Source organism: Cyprinodon tularosa, unplaced genomic scaffold, assembly GCF_016077235.1.
Source record: "Cyprinodon tularosa strain WSP-4 unplaced genomic scaffold, ASM1607723v1 ctg573, whole genome shotgun sequence".
NCBI classification, from domain to species: domain Eukaryota; kingdom Metazoa; phylum Chordata; class Actinopteri; order Cyprinodontiformes; family Cyprinodontidae; genus Cyprinodon; species Cyprinodon tularosa.
This window is the reverse complement of record NW_024039311.1, coordinates 139,492-160,793: the sequence shown is the minus strand read 5'-3', so window position 1 is coordinate 160,793 and position 21,302 is coordinate 139,492. Positions and strand designations below refer to the sequence as shown.

Sequence of the window (21,302 nt, the reverse complement as noted above, 5' to 3'; positions counted from 1 at the left end):
AACTTTGCGCGCTACACACACATTCCTGTTATACTGTGTTTGTGAGGACCAATACACTCGCGCAGAGCTCAGTAGCTCCATGAACTTAAAACACACAAGCTGTTCCTTGTTAACTGCTGGCGTATTGAGGGTGCACACTTAATATTTCAGTGGGGTTAGCCGTGTGTGTGTGTGTGTGTGTGTGTGTGTGTGTGTGTGTGTGTGTGTGTGTGTGTGTGTGTGTGTGTGTGTGTGTGTGTGTGTGGGTGTGTGTGTGGGTGTGTGGGGGGTGTGGGTGTGTACGTGTTTATGCTATGGGGACTTGTCATCTTCAGTCTGGCTGCGTCTTTGCTGGGTTCAAACTAGGGGTGTAAATCACATCCATCATGGCGATTCGATTCAGTATCGATTTCCTGGACCAACGATTCGATTATTTTCGATACTCAAGAATACACCACGATTCGATTCGATTCGATTAATCGGTTATTTTTTTTATTATTATTATTTTTATTTTTTTACACCTTACAGGCTAAACAAAGTTTCAAGTTTGAAATAAATCAATGAAAGCTGTAATATCATTATGCATTTTCTTTAGAAACAACAGCAAATAACAGAAGTAGAAAAGTTGCATCAAAAAATACTGCAAAAATACTGCACAATATCAGTGTAATGAGTTCAATGCAATACCTCGGCTCCAGAGAAACTGTCCAACATATTTTTTTAGAATGTAATAAATATACTCAGGAAAGAGAGATGTTGCGTAGAGAGTTAGACAGGAATAAAAATAAACTAGATATAAGGAAATTGTTTCAAAGGTCATCTGGGGATGTAGTTTTTGGTAGTATTTTTAATTTTCTAAGAAGAACGGGTATTTTAGGGAGAATATAATAATTTGTCTGGTCCATACTCCATTCTGGAAGGTGGCGGTAATGCACCTATAAGTTGTTTGCCAACTGCCATTAAATAAAAGAAGAAGAAGAAGGCTCCAGTGTCGACGTCACCGCCCCCTTGAGAGACGCTGCACCTCTCCCAGATTGTAGCTGATTGCAAACAGTGCACCAGACAGGAGGCAAGCTTGTTTTGTTTTTATGACCGAAATTGCGGAAAACAACTCGTGAAGTTTGACCCGCTAGAAGAGCGAGGTGCGCGAGACCGCTGGGACCCTTTTTCCAGCTGAATCTCCGCTCTTTTTGCCCCATTGTCCCTCCGTCGTCGGACTAAACTCGCCCCCACTTCCTCATCGCCTCGGCCGTATCTAGACCCACAGCGTGTAGCCCAGACCACGCTTCAATACTGAGCATAATTTAAAAATGTCTGTGTCAAGCTTGCTGCAACAAACTGCTGTAAGAGTATAACCAGGAAGCGCGGTAGGAGGGCAAAATAGGTTTAGCGGCACCGCAGCACGGGAGGGAGAATTACGCCCAGGAGAAAATGGATAAAAATAGACCGGAGGAAAAAAAAAACATGAATCGATTATCTTGCGGACGTGTCGATGCATCGGATCGTCGGCTTTTGGATCGATGCATCGATACAAAACGATTATTATTTACACCCCTAGTTCAAACCCAGTTTGGTGTAATTGAATAAGTCAATGAATCTGTGTAAAATAATTAAGTTGTAAAAATTATTTGTTTTTGTACATCAATTGTCTGTGGAGGTAATATATGGACAAAACTGATTAATGAGAAGAAATCAGAAATAAGAGAGCCTGAGGGTAGGGGCTTAAACTATTTAATGAGGGCTGTGGGATGAAAAGCGGCAATTTTTATTTTCTGTTTCTTTGTTACATTGCTGGTAACTGGAGGGAGGCTGAGGCCCAGAGTATCTTGTATATGTTTAGTTTCTTTTGCACCCTGTTTTGAGTTTTTGAGCACAATAAATCACCAACACCGGTAACCCGACTGAGCCTGGATTCTTGGAGGCCAAAGAACCCCGTCACAGTGACCCAAATCATCACTGTTACTGTTATTATATAGTAAATTAAATCATTACTGTTAAATTGTATGTATTGTCCAATTGTTTATTTGAATTCTTATTCCGGATTAGTTGGAGACATACACTAGGCTATATCAGCCCCACCAAAAATATTTTTCACCAGCTGCCACTGCTTTAGATTCAGCTGCTGCACATAATGACATCTGTTACAGATTTGATAGATGAGGAAATATGCCTTTGTGTCTTATGTCTGATATCAGGGCTCAGCACAGACGCTGCAGGACTTAAAGAGGCGCAGGCTGGAGCTGCGGAAAGAGGGCAACACTCTCATAGATTTCTTTTGTGAAGACAAAGACACCTTCAAGCTTGATGAGTGCTTCCGCATCTTTCAAGACTTCTGCATTAAATTTAACAAAGCTGTAAAGGTGAGTGTCATTGGAAAGATGAAACAGTTGGTACTCTTGTTGGCAACCCTGGTTAAGTTTGTTAATAGTTATTAAATATTTAGTTTCACCAGATTAACATTGAGAAGTTGTAAACAATTCAGCCCTTGTTTAAAGATTAATCAGTGAGGGGAAAGTGCAAGTTTTATTGTCTTACTAAGTTGTTTTTAAATGTTTTTATAATTATAATTTTTATTTTTTCTGACACTTTTTATGTTTTGTACGGTGACCTTGAGTGTCCAGAAAGGCGCCTTTTTAAATAAAATGTATTATTATTATTATTATTATAAGTTCTAATAGGATGGAAGTGACATGGCAGTCGTATTGTTCTCATTGCCAGATAACTGTCTAGCCCAAATTGTAAATGTTACACATATAAAATGTGATTGCAATATATGAAGAACAGTTGTACTCAAAGCATGGTTTTAGAAAAATCTTTCAGTCCACTATCCCTAATTGGGAAAAGTGGGCAATTGCCTTTCTAGAAACATTTTGCCATCCATAAGTTGAAACTTCATCATCGTGTGGGGAAGCTTTTTTTCCCCCGGCTTGGATAGGAAAGCTTTTCATTTGATGGCAAAATTGAGGCAAATCTAAATTGAGGTAAATCTTAAAAGAAATATGTAAAAATGCTGCAAAAGAGGGCAAAGGTTAAATTCTCAACAAGATGACTATAAAGACCCAGCCATCCATCCATCCACTTTCCTTATCCCAGCTGGGGTCGCGAGGGGTGCTGCTGCCTATCTCCAGCTATCTATGGACGAGAGGCGGGGTACACCCTCAGATCGCCAATCCATCACAGGGCAAGATACAGCCAATGCTAAAACAAAACTATTGATATCAAATGAAATTCAAGTTTAAGACCGGCTCAGTCAAAGTTTAAACATAAATCTAACTCAGAGTCTGTATTAAGACTTGAGAAGGGACATTCACTTTTCTTGTTCATGCAATCTCAATGATCAAGAACTATTTTGGAAAATCTGAATTTTAGAACATATCTCCAAACACTTTCAGCTGTAATTTAGAATGAATTTAGAAATGTGTCGCTGAAAAATATTAACTTAGAATGAGCTATTTGAATTTGCATAGATTTCATAGATTTAATTTCCTGTCATCCCGACTATAATCTACTTTGTTTTGGTGAAATGTCATCATTATAAAATGCTCCAATGTATGTATTTTTAATGAGACAGAATGTTAAAAACAATATAATTGAGCGAGGAGTTTTTTTTTTTTTTTCCCAGGACAACAATGACCGTGAGCTGAGGGAAGCGGCCAGACTGAGGCGACTAAGAGAACTGAAGGAAAAACGCTTTGCCTGGGCGGATGATGACCAGAGCAGCATCTTCAGTCGCAGCAGCAGTGAGAGCGACGTTGAAATGCTCACCAAGGAAGGCCTTCTAGATTTCTTTAAACAAAGATCTCAGAGTCCAAACAGTCCACTTGGACGCTCTGCGAGTGCCCGCCGCCACCGTCACACTATGACCTCTATAGCAGACCGTGAACTCCAGGGATACCTTGAGCTGTTTGCAGGCACTGGGAATCCCACAAATTCCTCCAAGTTTCACAGCCTGCCCCGGTTTGGCCGGCCTCTCCAGAGGAATGCAATGCCATGGATCTTTGGTAACAATGATAGACGAGAGTTGACGTCTCCACATGCAGAAACTGAACCTATTACTCCTCTAGTGGGAGTCTCCTCCTCTGAGCCAAACAACAACGAGAACCTATGCAGCAACAATGATAATTACTCATCTGTTTCAGAGAACAGTGCTCGGCCTCGTTCCTTTTGTGTCTTTCAGAAGCCCCCTCATCTTCCCAATCCAGCAATTACCGGCCATATAAATGTAAGCCTGGAGAAACATACTTTAGTTCGTGGTCCTCAAGCTTTTGACCTGCAGAGCCCAAACAACAACAGCAAGCACTCTGTCACTCTTGGGGATGTTATACTGACTGATCTTGAAAAAGAGATAGAACCTCCTCCAAAAATTCAGTTTGATGAACCTTTGGAGAAAAGAGCTAATCCAAAATCAGATTTGGAAGTTCAAGCGGATTCTCCCACACAGGCAGGAGCCTCTTCTGAGGGGGAGAAGGAAGAAGAGGATTACAGCACAGTCTCATCCACAACCTGTGATACACCTCTCCCTCTGGATACTTCTGTGTCGAACAAGAAGCCCATGTTTTACATCATAGACTGCACAGAAACAGACTGCTCTGTAATACTGGATTACTCTGAGGCTGAAAGCACATCTCTTACCAAAGAAGGGCTTCAGATTGGATCTAATTGCAGCAAAGAACTCGAAAGCCAGCAAGTTCCAATTTCCTTACACAATGACCACTCCATTTCGACTAGCGAGCTCTCAGCACCCAAATCCCTGGATACAGCATCTTTGACTGCATCTGCAACGACAGAGGACTGGGACACGGAGAGCTGTGACACAGCTGAGAAGCAGGCTTTTGAAAAGAACCAGAGGCAGGGCAGAAAACCGGTGAACTCAAAGAGTAACAAAGTGTCAAGGGGCAGCGGGAATCGAGTGGTCCGGACTCTGACCAGCAGCGAGAGCCAAGGAATCCGGAAAGTTGTGCCCATCAGCAGGGTAAGCAGGACAGGCAGCAGCAAAAGGACTGACAGGCCTACAGTGCATGAGGGAGGAGAGACACATCGACATCTTCGTGACCAGAGTACACCGGCAAGAGGAAGAGCTGAGAAGACTACAAGACCACCTCGACACTCAAGTGTACCTCCTGATCATTCCAAAGTTCAGAGGGGGGTTGGCCTCGCAGGTGGTGTGTCTAGATGGGAGCGAGATTCAACACCGAGAAAAGCCTCCCTCCATAAGCCAAGCACCAAACCCCTGAGGAACATCTCAAAGCCTGTGCATGAGGAGAAGATGTGCCGTTCCACTCTGAGAGCTCAGGCCCAGGCTCTAATCCAAAGTGGAAATTCACCTGAAAATAGCAGCTCACAAACACAAACCACTAAGAACTCCTCCCTTGTCCCAAGCTTTGCCCGAAACACTGTAGCCTCATCTTCCAGAACCAAAAGGGAGCTGGGGGTCCCATCCGTCCCCAACACTCCATCCCGCAGTCCTTCCCTTCGCGGGCGGCAAACCTCCACAAAGCAAAGTCGGGTGTCAGCAACGGTTCACAACAATGAGGAAAAGCCTCAAGGAACACAAGTGCGACGGGTGCAGAGTGTCAAGGCTGCGAGTCGCAGTGCGTGTCGCAGTGAGACGCCACCTCCAGCATCAACACGGGGAGATATTCGTAAGACAAGCAGCTTTTCTGAAAAGTCTGTGCAACTGAGAGACTCCTTTGTGTCTGGCAAATCCACAAAGCCAAGCTGGAAGTAAATTCCAACATGTTGGAAAGTACCTAAGGACAATTTTTCCATATAGAATAGAGTGATATTTACTCGCCTTATCAATTCACAATGCAGAGGTATTCTCTCATATCATGCAACAGTCCTAAATCTGAAATGTGTACCAAGCTATCACATCTTCTAAGATTACTTCAGTAGTTGACGAATTGCAAAAAGCAAGATGCAATTAACCTAATTTTAGTTGTTTCTGTAGAAAAAGTACTTTTTTTATTTTGCTCTTAAAAAGACAAGTGGTAGATTGGTAATCTTACACTAAAGCCTTTTTGCCTGCTTAGCTGAAGTTGTACAGAACCCTATATATGATGATCATGTTGAAAACTACTGACTCACTACCATAATGCTGCTAATTAGCTCTGACAGCTCTTTTTTACATTCAGGGTTTTAAAATATGGTACATCTTGCTCCTGTTACTGTGCCTTGACAAAGTATTGATACCCAAATAACTTGTTCATACTTTCTCATGTTACAACCAAAACTGAAATATATCCATTTAGCATTTGGGATACACTAGCACTAAATAGTGTATATTTAGAAAGTAAGAATGAAAATGATACATGACAATGCACATGAGAGGCCAGGGCTGCATACAGTTAAAAGTTGCCTAGGTAGTATTGGTTGAATCCAAATTTCCTTTTCTTATCTAGTATTACAATGTTTTATTTCTCTTTGTGACCTCTTGCATTTTCAGCAATTTTATCTATGTAATCTCGGTGGGGGTATCTACTCCAGCAAGTGTCCATCCCTCTACTTTTGGTTTCTACCTTTTAGATGTGACAACAAGTCAGCTGTCACCATCTAACCCCATCTACTGCATGTTCTTGTCCCACACCTACTACATTTATGTCATTTCATCTTTAAACGCCCCTCTTTAAGCAATGGTCCAATTTCCTCCGATTTAAGCCTCTTTTGTGGCTACTATGACATAGATGACAGAGAATGTGAACACATTAGATTCCTCTTTAGTTGCTCTAGGCCTCCTGTCTGATGTACTGTCCAGTCTTAAAACATTTTCTGCACTTAATTTGTGCTACTAAAACTAAACCTTTTACAACCAACTCAAGAGGTTTCTATTGAAAAACTATGGGTTTACTGAAAGTCACCTGCTCCAGATTTTAATCGGTGGCTTTGAGGTAAACAGAGCCGAATACTTATTTATCCAGTTTTTGATTTTGATTTTTACACCTTATATTTTTTTCATCCAACTTTACAGTTATTTCCTGCTTTACGTCGGACCATGACTGTCAAATAAAAACACCAATAGAATAATCACCATTAAAATATTACCGCTACATTTAGTCATTCACCCATTCAAACACTGAGGGTGTTCCTTAACTCATGTGGGGCTTCACAACAGATATTTGTTGTGGTTGTAATATGAGAAATTGTTGAAAACTTGAAGTAGTATTCATGCTTTTGCGAGGCACCTTATGTCTTTAAGTTTGGCCGAGTCCTTCAACAGATGCACACTGATTTGTTTGTCTTGTTTTCTTTGCTAAATACCTCAGACATTTCACAGTTGCCTTGTAATCGCAGGAGATTGAATCATTTATTTTTACATGCTGACAATATGGACATAATTTGATCAATTTAAGTCCTTGGCATCCTGTAGAACAACATATAATGTCACAAATAAAATTTCAGTATAAACTAGCTGTGGCAGGCCTACTTTTGTACCTTTTCTACTTCAGTGTCAGTCATTTGTAAATGTGTTAAAACTCCATCATGACAGCATGGAGACTTTGTGGGCAGTCAGAATGGTTATGCTTGGAACAGGAGATGATAAATATATATTATGTAAATGTAATGATGGCGGCAATGGTGCTGGTCTAACTGTCCATTCTGCACACCTGCTTAGCTCCACCCCGTCTGCAATAAACCTTCACTGGTTTCACCTGTTTCCACCTGCTTATAAGCCCCATTCAGATCAGCTACCAGTACCAGATCGTCTTGAAACAACCCGTGAGAAGCTTCCAGCCATTCTGTTTGCAAGCCTCTCTGTCTGCTTGTCTGTTGTCCAACCTTATCTGATTCCTGTTACTAAGCCGGATCTGCCGCTGGACTTTGGACCCTGTTTATCCTGGACTGCCTGCCTGTTAGTCGGCCAATGGACAGAATTATTTAGCTGTTGATGTATATTACTAATTGCTGCTGTCTGTATTAGCAAATCTGATCCATGTTCTAAATTCTAAGCTGATCAGGTAAAATGAATCTGTGACATAAACTTCAAAAGCTTTAAATCTGAATTTGGAGAACGTAATCTGCCAGTCACCATACAAGGTGGGAATTGGCTAATTGTAGATGTCCCTATAACACAAACATGTGTAAGTAAGCATTATATCCTCACAATCTTATTGATTTAAAGGGACATGCAACAAATGCCATCTCCAATACTGTATTTTAAAAATACATAAAATAAATAACCAAGGAAAAAGTTTAAGTGTCAAGCTTAAACTTTTTCCAAGAGTCAAGAGTGTGATTCAGTATTGGAGGCAGACAAACAGTTTTCTCAAAACGTTTATTGGAAACTGAATGAAAGTGAGCAGTGTTGGCCTCTACAGTAAGGCAGGAACCTCTGCAGGAGGAGACAACAAGGTTAGTGACCACATCTTTCCAGAAGTGGGTGTTAATTTATGAGGAAGTCATTCACCTGGCCTTATAGTTCAGTGCGAGGCCAGAGGGTCAGGATGGTTCCTGCCGGCCGGCTGCCTGGAAAACACAGTGGGCACAGCCCAGAGAATCCCAGACGTTGTTGTATCGGTGGTCAGAGGACAGGCAGGAGATCTGAACCGAGGAAACTAAGGAAGGCAGGATAATCCAGAGGGCGAAGCCAAAGCCGATGTCGGTGACGTGCTTGGTCTTCAGAGCCAGGAGGTCAGAGATCCAGTGAGGTGCCGAGGGAGAATCCAGAACCAAGTCGGGTAACGGTTACAGGTATGGTACACAGACAGATCTGGTGGGAGCCAGAAGACAGGTCAGGCAAACAGATCAGACAGGAATAGGCTAGCTCAGAGGTCGAGAGGCAGGATATGTAATTAACTCAGAAGGTAGGACAAAGAATTTGAGACTAGATAGTGATAGGATAAAGGGCATCTACTAAAAAACACTGAACAGAAGCTGGCTGTGGATCTGCAGCAGCTGCGGAGAGAGGCGGGGCACTGCCCATCACTGACAACTCTGGGTAGAGAGAAACACAGGTAAGTGACCATGATAATCTTAAGGAAGATGATTGTCCATGTGGATCCCTTACCTGGTTTAACCGTTTAGTCCATCTCATTAGAGTGAGGCAGGATCCAGCTGATGGCCTGCCAACGAGATGCAGTGGGCACCGCCCAGAGTGAACCAGATGCTGCAGCCCAGGTGAACATACAGGAATCTGAGCCAGGTCAGGGAAACAGTTCAGAACAGGAAGATCCAGGGTTTTAAGAGTCCAACAAAGAGTTCAGGCAGAACTTTCAGATGGGAATAGGCAAGCTCAGTAATTGAGAGGTAGAACAAGGCTGAATATCATGAATACTACGGTACGTTAAAAAACTTGCTCCCTCCATTGAGCCAAGAACAGGAACAGGGCACCTTCAGTGGATATGAGACACAGACATGATCAGGAACACTATGATAATACTAACACTGTCTCTCACCACTGGCCTCTGAGAACGAGAACATGAACTATTGAATCAAAGTCAAACTCAGCAACACAATCACCAAATAAATAATACAAACTCTTTGATAATTGGTAACTGGCAGTTCGGCAGGTAATTGAGTTTAGCATTTAGGTCAGCTATCAGAGTAATGATCATGACAGAATAGGTCAGGATCAGGTAAGCAGAATACAGTTACACTAGAATGCTTCTCACCAGCAGCTCGAATAATCTGGCACCGGTGACTGGTCTGAAAGCTGGTTAAATAGAGATTAAAGCTAAGCAGGTGTGTAAAATGAGTAATCAGGCCAGGCATCAGTGCTGAGATCATGACAACCCTTGTTGTTGGTTAAAGTACTGTAAACATTGCGTTTTATGCATCCCTATAAAATAACACTGAATATTATATTTAATGTGTTGAATGAGAGTATGAGCATTTTCCATATTGTTTTGAAAACAAAATTATTTTAGCTGTGATGGCAGCAAAACTTATATAATCTACTGTAAACGATTGCAAAGCCTGATATAACTCATCTATCAACAGCAACACCTCCCTAGTTGAAACGAAACAGTATTTGCAGTATTTGCAATATTCAGTCACATGACGCTTAAACACTATCTCCATTTTAGGTACATAGTATCTAGTATTATGTCAACATCTAAAATACGAAACCATCCAGAAACATGTCCTAAAGAGATCCTCATTAGACAATATGGAGCTGCAGGGCGTTGGCATATCGTAGCTATCTTTCTGGTTACTATTATGCAAATGAGGTGATGACATTGAAGCTCCAATGTGACACACAGGCCACTTGTGCCTACAAAGGCACTTTCTGTTGACTTCCATTCATTATAGTAACTCAATTTGTACCTGAAGCTAACTCTTAAAAACATTGGTCTCCTCTGCATTGAAGCAAAACTTTGGTCTCCATTAGCGGAACAATTGGAATTCAGAGGGTAAGTGAATTTATCAAAAAACATCCCAAATATAAAGTACGCAAGGCCACACAAACAGTCATTACAATCCCAACCCTCTTGACTCATGTGAGCTTTGCATTTTGCTTTAAATCTTTAACTAGTTTAGTACTGATCAGGAATTTTTTGATAGAATCAATGGTAAAACATTTTGCAAGGGAATCTAATAAGACATTACATGTGGATGTTTTGTGTAGGTATTCTAAATTTGGACATCAGAAGCTCAAAAAAAAGGATACCAATAGATGTTGCCTGGATTTGCAGTTAATGAAGCAAATTAAAAAAAAATTTCGCCGCACAAAAATAAAAAAAAATGTATTACAAAAATCTAGTTTAGAAAAATGTCAAAATGTTTCAGTAATGTTTTTCACTTGCTCAAACTTCTTAACCCATTAAAACCAAGTGCATTGTATGTGATACATATGTTTTTGAGACCTCTTTTGTTCTTGAAAACCCCGACTTACACAATAAGACATATGTATTGTACCGAAAATATAGAAAAGATTATAGACAAGTGTCTAATGTATCACAAATGGTGCAAAAAACGTCAAATTAATTTTTTGCATTTGTCAGAAAGTTCAATGAAAACTCTAATTTGAAAAAAGGACTGTTGTTTTTTTTATGATTTGATGGTCCAGGCTTTAAAGGGTTTTAATATAGAAGATCATCTGAGCATGTTGTGCAATGCCCCCTGCTGCAGTCTTTTCACAAGCTCTTTGCATTTCACCGCTCTGGCTTACAGTACAGCTGAAGAGCTTCAGAGTAATTTGCATACTTACTTGCCCTTTTCCCCACAACTTCCTTGTTTGTGGGTGGTTGGTAAAGAAACAGTCAAGGCTTTATTTGTCATTATGACCCAAAACATTAACTGCAGTAAAACATAACATGTATAATTTATATTAAGAGTACTGTAAACTAGATTTCATTAAAATTTACTAGCTGAACTCAAAGTAAGTTTTCTATTTTGTTTCCTCAAAATCACAATTTTTTAGTCTTCCAAAGTAACTGTAAACACTGTTATAATGTCAGTCTGTGCATGATTATTGTCTATGATTCGATTATTGGCCAATTTGCTTCCCTTATTGTCAGAGGGCTCTTGTTCAAAATTCTTCTTCTTGCCTCACTGTGTGGAAAGATACACTCTTGGTGCTCACTCTTTGATGTAATTGAGTCTTGTTGGCTGCAGCTGAACCTCTAACATGAGGTTCTTATTCAGGAAAACTCATATTATAGGTGCAATATGACGATTCTAGCATTTACAACACTGTTTGACAGAGAACATCTGGAAAATGTCTAGGGTTTTTTTTTCCAAAGATTTAGTAGAAACAGAAATGTTTTTTCATCCTTGTATTTTGAGCTTTTTTTAATGATAACAACTGTTGTTGTGACGTTATTGTGTGCAATTATTATTACCTAAAATGTGATTCACTCTATTGCATAAAAGATAACATGCTTTGCACAAAACATCTTTGGTCTGTCACTGAAAAAGACCAATGTAATTGCAGGGAGCGCTGATCCTAATACTGCACAGCTGATTTTGTATCGGTGATGAAATCACAGAAATTAATTATCACAAATTGCAGTTGACTATTTTGACTTTGTGTGTTTTGTTGTTATTAAAGCTCACAAGGATTCTGCCACTCGTCAAGTTTGCTGCTGAAATGATAAACTTGTCGGGTTGAACCTATTCAAAGAAATCCATATTTAGCTATATGTAATGTTTGTTTTGTAAATATAAAAATATGTTGATCTTATTTTACTTTATGATTAAAAATTTTGCTTTTCAATATGTTGTTAATTCATAAACATTGTTTTACATGTATATGTCTTTTTCATGAAATGGTTAAAGAAAATACCAATTCTGCTTACCTAGATACAATTGGAATTAAACTTGAAATTTTCCTTTTGTTTCCGTAAAAAAAAAAAACAATATATAGAGGATAAAGAAAGAGAAATATGCTGAATAAATAGAAATAATTGAATATATAATTGTAATGTAATTACCATCTGACGGCATTAGAGGGCAACAGAGTATGTTTTGTTGAAATTGCAAAAATGAGTTCACCTTCAACAATTATGACGTCATGGTGCCATTAATTTTGTCCAACAATTATTATGAAAAGAAAAATATATGAAACAATTTCGTATTCAAAGAAACTATGGATTTATATGAATATTGTACATCAAAAAACATAACACATACCATACTAATCCAATCCATTTTATAGCACATTTAACAACAAACATTTTTTCCAATGTGCTGTATATAAAAACAAACAAAAAACCCAACACACACACAGAAAAGCAGTAAGAGTTTAAATATAAAAATATATATATATATTAGAATATATATATATATATATATATATATAAATATCAGTGGCGGCTGGTGAAAAATATTTTTGGTGGGGCTGATATAGCCTAGTGTATGTCTCCAACTAATCCGGAATAAGAATTCAAATAAACAATTGGACAATACATACAATTTAACAGTAATGATTTAATTTACTATATAATAACAGTAACAGTGATGATTTGGGTCACTGTGACGGGGTTCTTTGGCCTCCAAGAATCCAGGCTCAGTCGGGTTACCGGTGTTGGTGATTTATTGAGCTCAAAAACTCAAAACAGGGTGCAAAAGAAACTAAACATACAAGATACTCTGGGCCTCAGCCTCCCTCCAGTTACCAGCAATGTAACAAAGAAACAGAAAACAAAAATTGCCGCTTTTCTTCCCACAGCCCTCATTAAATAGTTTAAGCCCCTCCCCTCAGGCTCTCTTATTTCTGATTTCTTCAAACAATTGATGTACAAAAACAAATAATTTTTACAACTTAATTCTTTTACACAGATTCATTGACTTATTCAATTACACCAAACTGGGTTTGAACCCAGCAAAGACGCAGCCAGACTGAAGATGACAAGACCCCATAGCATAAACACGTAGATACCCACACCCCCCCCCCCCCCCCCTCCCCACACACACACACACACACACACACACACACACACACACACACACACACACACACACACACGGCTAACCCCACTGAAATATTAAGTGTGCACCCTCAATATGCCAGCAGGTAACCAGGAACAGCTTGTGTGTTTTAAGTTCATGGAGCTACTGGTCTCAGCGCGAGTGTATTGGTCCTCACAAACACAGTATAACAGGAATGTGTGTGTGGCGCGCAAATTTAGAGAGGTTGTTTTAAGCGACGAGGTGGATTCGTCACAGTCACAATAACCATGACATGAAATGTTCATATCCTACAACAGGGATATTCTTCTGGCAAACGGGTAGATAAATAAGGATCTCACCGAATTTGGTGGAAGCTGCATCTCGGTCGTTACATTTGCCATCTTCCCTCAAACTGTCTGCACCTGCGCTTGGGTTCAGAAGCCTGTTAAAGCGCAGTATTTTCAGCGCCCCAATACCATAAAGTTCCGAGACGCTGATTGGCCATTAAATTCACCTAGCAATAGTACATGATTGACAGATTCTCTGCAAATGTGGGGCTGTCTGATCAGCGCCCCCAGAACAGAGACGGTAGGAGTCTGTCTGTGGAAATCCACAAATTAATGACAGTAGATAGGGAAATGTAGTTTATATAATTTGTTTTGCTTATAGGTACACAGTCTAGAGAGTAAAACTGACATTTATGAGTTAATTTCTAAAAATATATTTTACGTTTTCTTATCAGGGAGGGCGGTGCCCCAGCGCCCCCTATGGGCCGGCCGCCACTGATAAATATATATGTATATATGTATATACATATACATGTGTATGTATATATATATACATATATATATACTCATGCCTAAGGAGAATCTAGAGAAGCCAATTAACGGTCATGTTTTTGGACTGTGGGAGGAAGCCGGAGTACCCAGTGAGAACCCAAACATGCACAGGGAGAATATCCAAACTCTATGCTGAAAAACCCGGGCCAGGAATAGAACCCGAAACTTTCTTCCTGCAAGGAAGCACATACATTCTGCAACATGTAAAAGTTGCATTAATGTTGACACATTATCATTAAATTCAATTCAATTCAGTTTATTTATATAGCACCAATTCACAACACGTCATCTCAAAGCAGAGACAGAGACAATTCAACCAGATCATACAATCAGCTGGTTCAAAGTTTTCTATCCAAGTAAAAACAGTTGATTGCATCGCCTTATTGACCCAAAGGCAATCCTTCACACTAAAACTGCTTGTAGCGACAGTGGAGAGGAACCCCCCCCCCCCCCCCCCCCCCCCTCTCTCTTAACAAGCAGAAACCTCCGGCAGAACTAGGCTCAGTGGGAACAGCCATCTGCTAAGGCCAACTGGGGTTTGAGGAGACAGAAGCAAACATACAAAAAGCAACTGTCAGAGGCCAAGCCTCAACATCTGTAAACAAAGTTGTTGATGGCAGCAGCTCAACTGATATTTCATTCCAGGTTGGAGTCACAGTCAACTGGAACAGACCAGATGAAGTTACTGTGACAGGAAAAAAGCAGGGACAGCATAAATATATGGGTGAAACTTAAGAAATACTGCTGAATGGGAGAACACCATAGAATATTGAGTGGTCTCTATCACTGCATGAAAAGTGGGATTTTCGTCAATATACGGCACTGTAGATTGTCGTGGAACTTCAGGTTAGCGGCAGTTTACGGCAATTTGCAGGCCTTGCCGTAAACTCCCGTAAATTGTCAGAAATTGACGTGGAATTTCTTAGGCAGTGTTCCCCCCATGCCTCCCCCCCATGGAATTCTAGGGGAGGCTTTAACATGTAAATGAACATGCTGTGAGCTATACAAATGCAAACCAGGGTTGCATTTGGGTAGAAAATCTCTGATACAAAGAGATCAGGTATAGCCTCTCACATTTTAGCTTGAATTGATTTATTTAATTAAAGTATAGAGACCAAAACAGATCTTTAGCTGACAGAGCAATACATTTAGAGCAGTAATTTTTTTTTTTTTAATTTGCATTTAAGATAAAAAATAAAATGTTGTCTGTCAATATGCTCAATTCACAATTACTTAAGTGGAAAAGTTTCAAGAAATGATTCTGAGATGATTCACTTTATAACATGGCGCATTATCCTGTTGGAAGTAGCCATCAGAAGATTGGTACACTGTGGTCATAAGGTCATAGGTCAGCATGCTAAATTGGTTTTAAGTGGCCCAAAGTGTGGCAATAAATATCCTCCAAATAGATGGTAGAAATAGATCAGGCCCAGTATAGCCTAATTATAGACTCTTACATTTTAGCTTGAATTGATTTATTTAATTAAAGTACGCTAGATTACTGTGTATGCAAATGTTATGTAAAAGAAAATACACAAAATAATTTACTTCAAAAATTAGTTTTAATCAGAATCAGTTGGCTGTAATGGTTAATTTTTTTTTTTAGATTTCCACTTTTTTTTTTTTTTGTTATTGAATATATAAGAAAACAATAACAATCTCAAACAACAAGTCAATAACAAATATTTCAATACAAGAAGAAATATCACAACTCCTGCTTTTGAAAAATAAAATTAAATGCACAGGCTGGAACAAAGTATAAAATAAAATAAATAAAAATAAATAAAATAATAATAGGGTTTAAAGTAAATTAATCAGTGGGGACTACCAACTGAAATTCTTCAATTAACACAAACAATTTAATTGCATTTAAATTCTGCATCTTTCTCAGACATCTTTTGAAAAGGGAAAGTTCATTTTTGAGAGCAGAGATTGAGAGGGAGCATTTTGCATAGCGACATTTATGGATATAATACTTTGTTACAATTATTAGAATATTGATTAAAAATTCCAAATTTTTTTTCTTTAATGGATAAACCGAATTGAATGTTTTGCCAGGAAATAAAATCTAAATTTATTGTTTTAGAAGACAGAAAGGTTCGAAGTTGATCCCATAAGTTTAATACTTCTTTACATTCATAAAAAAGATGTTTAGTTGTTTCCAATTGAGTTGTACAAAAGCCACAATTCTCAACATTAAACTTAAATCTCTCTCTTAAAAACTCATTTGAAGGATATATGTTATTTATTATTTTAAATTGTAATTCTTTATATTTAGGAGGAATTGGGAATTTCAAATAATTTGTCCTAATTTTGACTATCATAGATTTCTTAAAATTTTGTTAGAGAGCTGTGCTTTTTGTTCTTCCTGGGTACATATTATTTATAGAATATTGATTCAAAAACTTGTTGTTGCATTTATTATCTCTAATGTCCACCTGCTCAAATTCAATCTTATGGAGACAAACAATTGCAATTGCAAACAATTTATAGGTGCATTACCGCCACCTTCCAGAATGGAGCGACGCGAGCTCTTCTCGCGAGTCCTTCCGTATAACAATGACGTCGTATGTGATTGGAGGAGCCTGATGAGCCTTCGGCCCCATCGTCCAATCACGTGTGAGCTTTTGTGCACCACGACTTCTCGCGAGACCAGCATATTAGCACAACTTTCGGCCAGCCCGCAGACTGACGAGAAGAAACTGCTGATTGCTATCAGCGGACTGTCTCGTCAGCTTGCCCAACATACTGCCGACATGAATGAACGCCTCACTCAGCTGGGGAATTTGATGCGCTCCAGGTTGTAGTCCATAGAGGACAAGATGGCGGCTCTGCAGTCGAGCAACTTTGCAGGATATACGAACTCGAGGAAGAGAAGACGGGTGAACAACGCCACGCTAGCGGTAAATATATGTTCGATTACTGGTAGCTATGCTAAAAGCAGCCTAGCTTAGCTAGGCAAGCTAAAGACAACCTAGCCTAGCTAGGTAAGCTAAAAGCAGCCTAGCCTAAAGCTTTATTAAAGTGTATTTTTTGTGATTCACAGGAAGCAATATGCCGTCTTAACAACTCGGAAACTAATTGCAGGCGCTATGAACCGGAGCAGGGGTAAGGTTTAAAGAATATGCGGTAAAAGGACATGGATACGGATGGATACCGACCATAGCTGTACTTTTTTTTTTTTTTCAGACTACAGTCGCCTCACAATGAGGCGGTGACCTCCTATTTGCTCGGATTTGCACGATGTTGATAAAGACGACATTGTGTGTAAGTGACTTGTTTTAATGTTTTCTCCTTCCTTGTTACTGTGACTTGCGTTTGATTTTTTTTTTTTATTCATACCACTCTCATTTAATTGTTTTCCAGCTGCCTGTAAGACGTATTATGAGACGGTATGCAGGAGCTTCAGATACACGCTGCTAGCCAGCACGCTGCGTGCGGAGGCCGCCAGGCTATCTGCTCGGAGTCGGGACAGAAGAAAGAGGGTAAGACTTTATTTGGTGACTATTTTTCAGGTGCATTGATAGATGTGTTGTGTCCATATGCAGTGCGCTGATTCATTGTTTTTTTTTCAGCTGCTGAAGGCGAGGCAGAGTGTGCTATCAGATGAGGAAGTGGAACTCTGTAAGTCCGCCACCGTCGACCTCATGTCCGACGAAGAAGATGGCGTCGTCGGCGGTGTCTCTGTATGGATTGTACGGTCGCCGCCATTTCGTAGGCCGGATCTCACTGAACTCTGTGTTAAGCTGCAGTCCCGGTTAGAAGCGATGCCGAAGTACAGGGCCACGCACAGTAGGCGTCTGCACATCGGACCTGCCTCGGAGGGAATGCTGCCTGTTACCTCCAACCCCGAGGAAGCAAACGGACCGTTCACGGAGTTGTAATTTTTAGATACGCATGTGTTTGGATACGCGTTGTATATAGTTGGGTGTGTTTTAATAAAGCTCTTTCTTTGCATAAACAGCTTCCTGGCAAATCTTCATTTCCTGTATAAATTCATTCATGTCCTTGATGGTAGCATAATAATTGTGTAGTAGTGTAGGATAACATAAATACACAGCATATGAATGAATAAATATATGAATGAATAAATATATGAATATATATATATGAATGAATAAATATATATATGAATAAATATATATATATATATGCCAACCAATCACGAGCGACTTTACTTGTTTAAAAGGAAGCGGTTCCGTCCAATACTCAGTAAGAAAATTAAAGCCTGGCGTGGCCACGTGTGGTTTTGCTGCCAATCACGAGCGATTTCACTTGTTTGAGAATAGTGGTTTCAGCCAATACTGAGTAGGTTATTCAAGCCAGACCTGGCCAGCCGCGCGGGTTTGCTGCATTCATATGCTAATTAGGGCCATTAGTACAGCTGATCGCTCTCCACATACGTCACTGTCCGTTTCCGACAATTTGTGGCACGACAAACGCGGACAAGCACGGGTTGCAAATTGTCGGAAACTGACGAAAATCAGGCAGATCTGCGGGAGTTTACGGGGGTTTACGGGGACGAAAATCTCACTTTTCATGCAGTGTATGTTCTCCAGCAGTCTAAACAGAAAATAAGAAAAACCCTGATTGCAACATAAATAGGGATGGGCTGGAAACAATAGTAGAGGATGGATTAGATTCTGTCATCCATCCCCTATTTATTGGATCATATGTTTTTATTTATGTTTCAATCTCTAAATCAGTTTTAAAGTTATTTGCATCTTTATTACTGTGAATACCAGAACTCTAAGAAGTACTTAACTGCTTATGCAGGAATTGTCTTTTCTTTGGTCTATGTCATTCTGTCTTAAGTTTTATTTGGAATAAAAGTAGATTGATTTTGTAATTTTTATAGCTTCGCTTTACCAACACAGAGAGAAAATTAGAAAAAGAACCCATTTTCTGTGCATGGAACTATACATTGTTTTACAACAGTATTTTTTACAACACAGGATTTTACAATAAACTATAACATGTCTTAATTTATTTATCAACCATAACCCTTGTGTCTTTGTCATGTTTCTTGTCCCTTGTTTTTTTTTTTTCCTCTAGATGGCCCCAGTCAGCTCTGATCTTATTTCCTGCTCTCTCTGTTACCAGAAGTTATTCATTACTCATCACACACCTGGATCTACTTACTGATGAGTTGCAGATTCTTAGATGATGTTATGTCCTTGCTCTTCTCTGAATCTATGAAACCTCTGTAGATCTTAATTTTGAGCCTAGTTCTAAATTGTATTCTTAATTTTTCAATAGTTTCACCTCTCTATTTTCCTTTTGTACCTTTAACTCTTCAGCTTGCATTCTTATTTTCATATGAACAGCAGAGAGGTAGCCCCAGTGTGAGACCTGTTATTTATTGGGTATACAACTAAACCGTGTGTTGTTGTGCAGAGGCCTGCAATGGTGCACTGCTACGGCCCTTGAGCTGTTCTTAGTATTGCTACCGTTACTCAGTGAAGTCACTCCAGCACAAGAAGTCAAACAGTGAATCTGCACGTTTATCTCCAGATCAGGGAGCGTGGCCATGTGCCACAGATAATGCTTTCTCCAATCCCTCCTTATCCTGCAGCTCAACCTTTCACCTAAAGAGGAGGATCTTCACTTTCACTCCCTGCAGGTAGAAATGCAGCTTTTCTTTCCAACACAAAGATTTTAATGCTATAAAGTTCAACTGATGGATGTTCTTCTGTCCGACATCAACATGATGAGGAAGGTTTTTGTGGGTGGACACACTGGTGGATTTTCTGTGCAGACAACTCAACACAACCCCACCTCTAAATCAAGTAAGTGGCATCTTTGGTCTATTTATGAACCATTTTAAAATCAGTTATTTATTTATTTACCTCTAATTTGCTAGGTTAGCTATTTAGAAAGTTTCTGCTGCTATGCTGTCCTAATGCTGACCTTTCTCTCTGACATCTTCAAAGGACAAAACATCACTTCCTATTTTCCTCTGGAGTCATGTTGACCTTTTTAAAATCCTGGCATGTTTTTTGTGTCCTAACATCTCCATTAGAAGGTTGAACATCTTACTTTGTTCCTTGACTGCATCCAATTAGTGTTTAACCCTACTTGGCATAAACGGACTAGTACCACCATAAAAATAAAACACTTTGATTTTAAGGCTTTTAATAATTTAAATCTGCATGTGTGCATCAGTACATTAAAATTTAAAGATACAAGCTTAGTTACTCCATGGCCAAAATCACAGTTCTGTCATGGCTTTGCCATGAGCAAAGGGCAGAAATAAGATATCTTTTGTCCAACTCCAATAAAAAAACGACAACTAAATAAGCTTAGCTAAGCAGCTTACAGCTAAAATAAAGCAATATGGTAAACATTTATCAACTTATGCTGGAAGATTCTCAGTCATCCAGGTCGCAGCCATTCCAAAAAGTTAAAAAACAAACCACTGGTCTTTGTTTAAGTTTGAAGACGTTTCACTTCCCATCCATGAAGCTTTTTCAATTCAAAATGAAATTTTGAACTGGAAAAAAAAAACCTTAACTTTTTTTTACTATCCCAATAAATAATCCAGGGAGAAATTTAAGAAACAAAACAAAAACATTTACATTTCTTTACAGAGTAATGACCAGTACATAATAATAGAAAAAAGAAAATATTACCATGTATATTTAGCAGAAAATGGTTGTGCTTTTTTCACTGAAGCTCCTTTTATGATTAATATTGAAAAAAGGTGCAGTTACAGAACATTCCTAAGGCTTTGAAAAAAAAGCCTCTTATTTATACTGTATGATAATTGCAAATATTCATAAAAAATTAAGTAACAAATGAAAATGTTTAATTATTAAGCAGTAACTCTAAAAGCTGTCAACTGAATTCACTATGCACCACTGAATTAATGACAGCAGCTGTCACTAGGGCAATATAATAATACTTCAGAGATGTTTTATAATAATGTGCTTTACCCCTTGATTCTAATCAGAGATGTAAAACTAATTTGTAAATTTTAGTCGCGATACGTATTACTAGCAGCTAAATGTATCCACATATTAATGTTTTACATGGAATATTAAAACTTGAAACACTAAACTACATAAGACAACTTCTGCAAAGGATACTAAAAAGCTTCATCTGTGAGAAATCACAAAAAGCACTATCTGTTAATGTACAGCACACGTTTGAAAA

The 21,302-nt window shown here is 39.1% G+C and overlaps 1 protein-coding gene across 1 annotated transcript in view; it reads left to right on the top strand.

Annotated features, from left to right (window-relative positions):
* fhdc1 (FH2 domain containing 1) overlaps window positions 1-6,622 on the top strand; it is a 28,450-nt gene extending 21,828 nt beyond the window's left edge. Inside the window, exons 10-11 of the mRNA XM_038306129.1 lie at window positions 2,175-2,339; window positions 3,602-6,622. Of these exons, the coding sequence (XP_038162057.1) occupies window positions 2,175-2,339; window positions 3,602-5,707 (2,271 nt within the window). The 3' untranslated portion in view covers window positions 5,708-6,622. The remainder of the gene's footprint in view (window positions 1-2,174; window positions 2,340-3,601) is intronic.
* The last annotated feature ends 14,680 nt before the right edge of the window (window positions 6,623-21,302 follow it).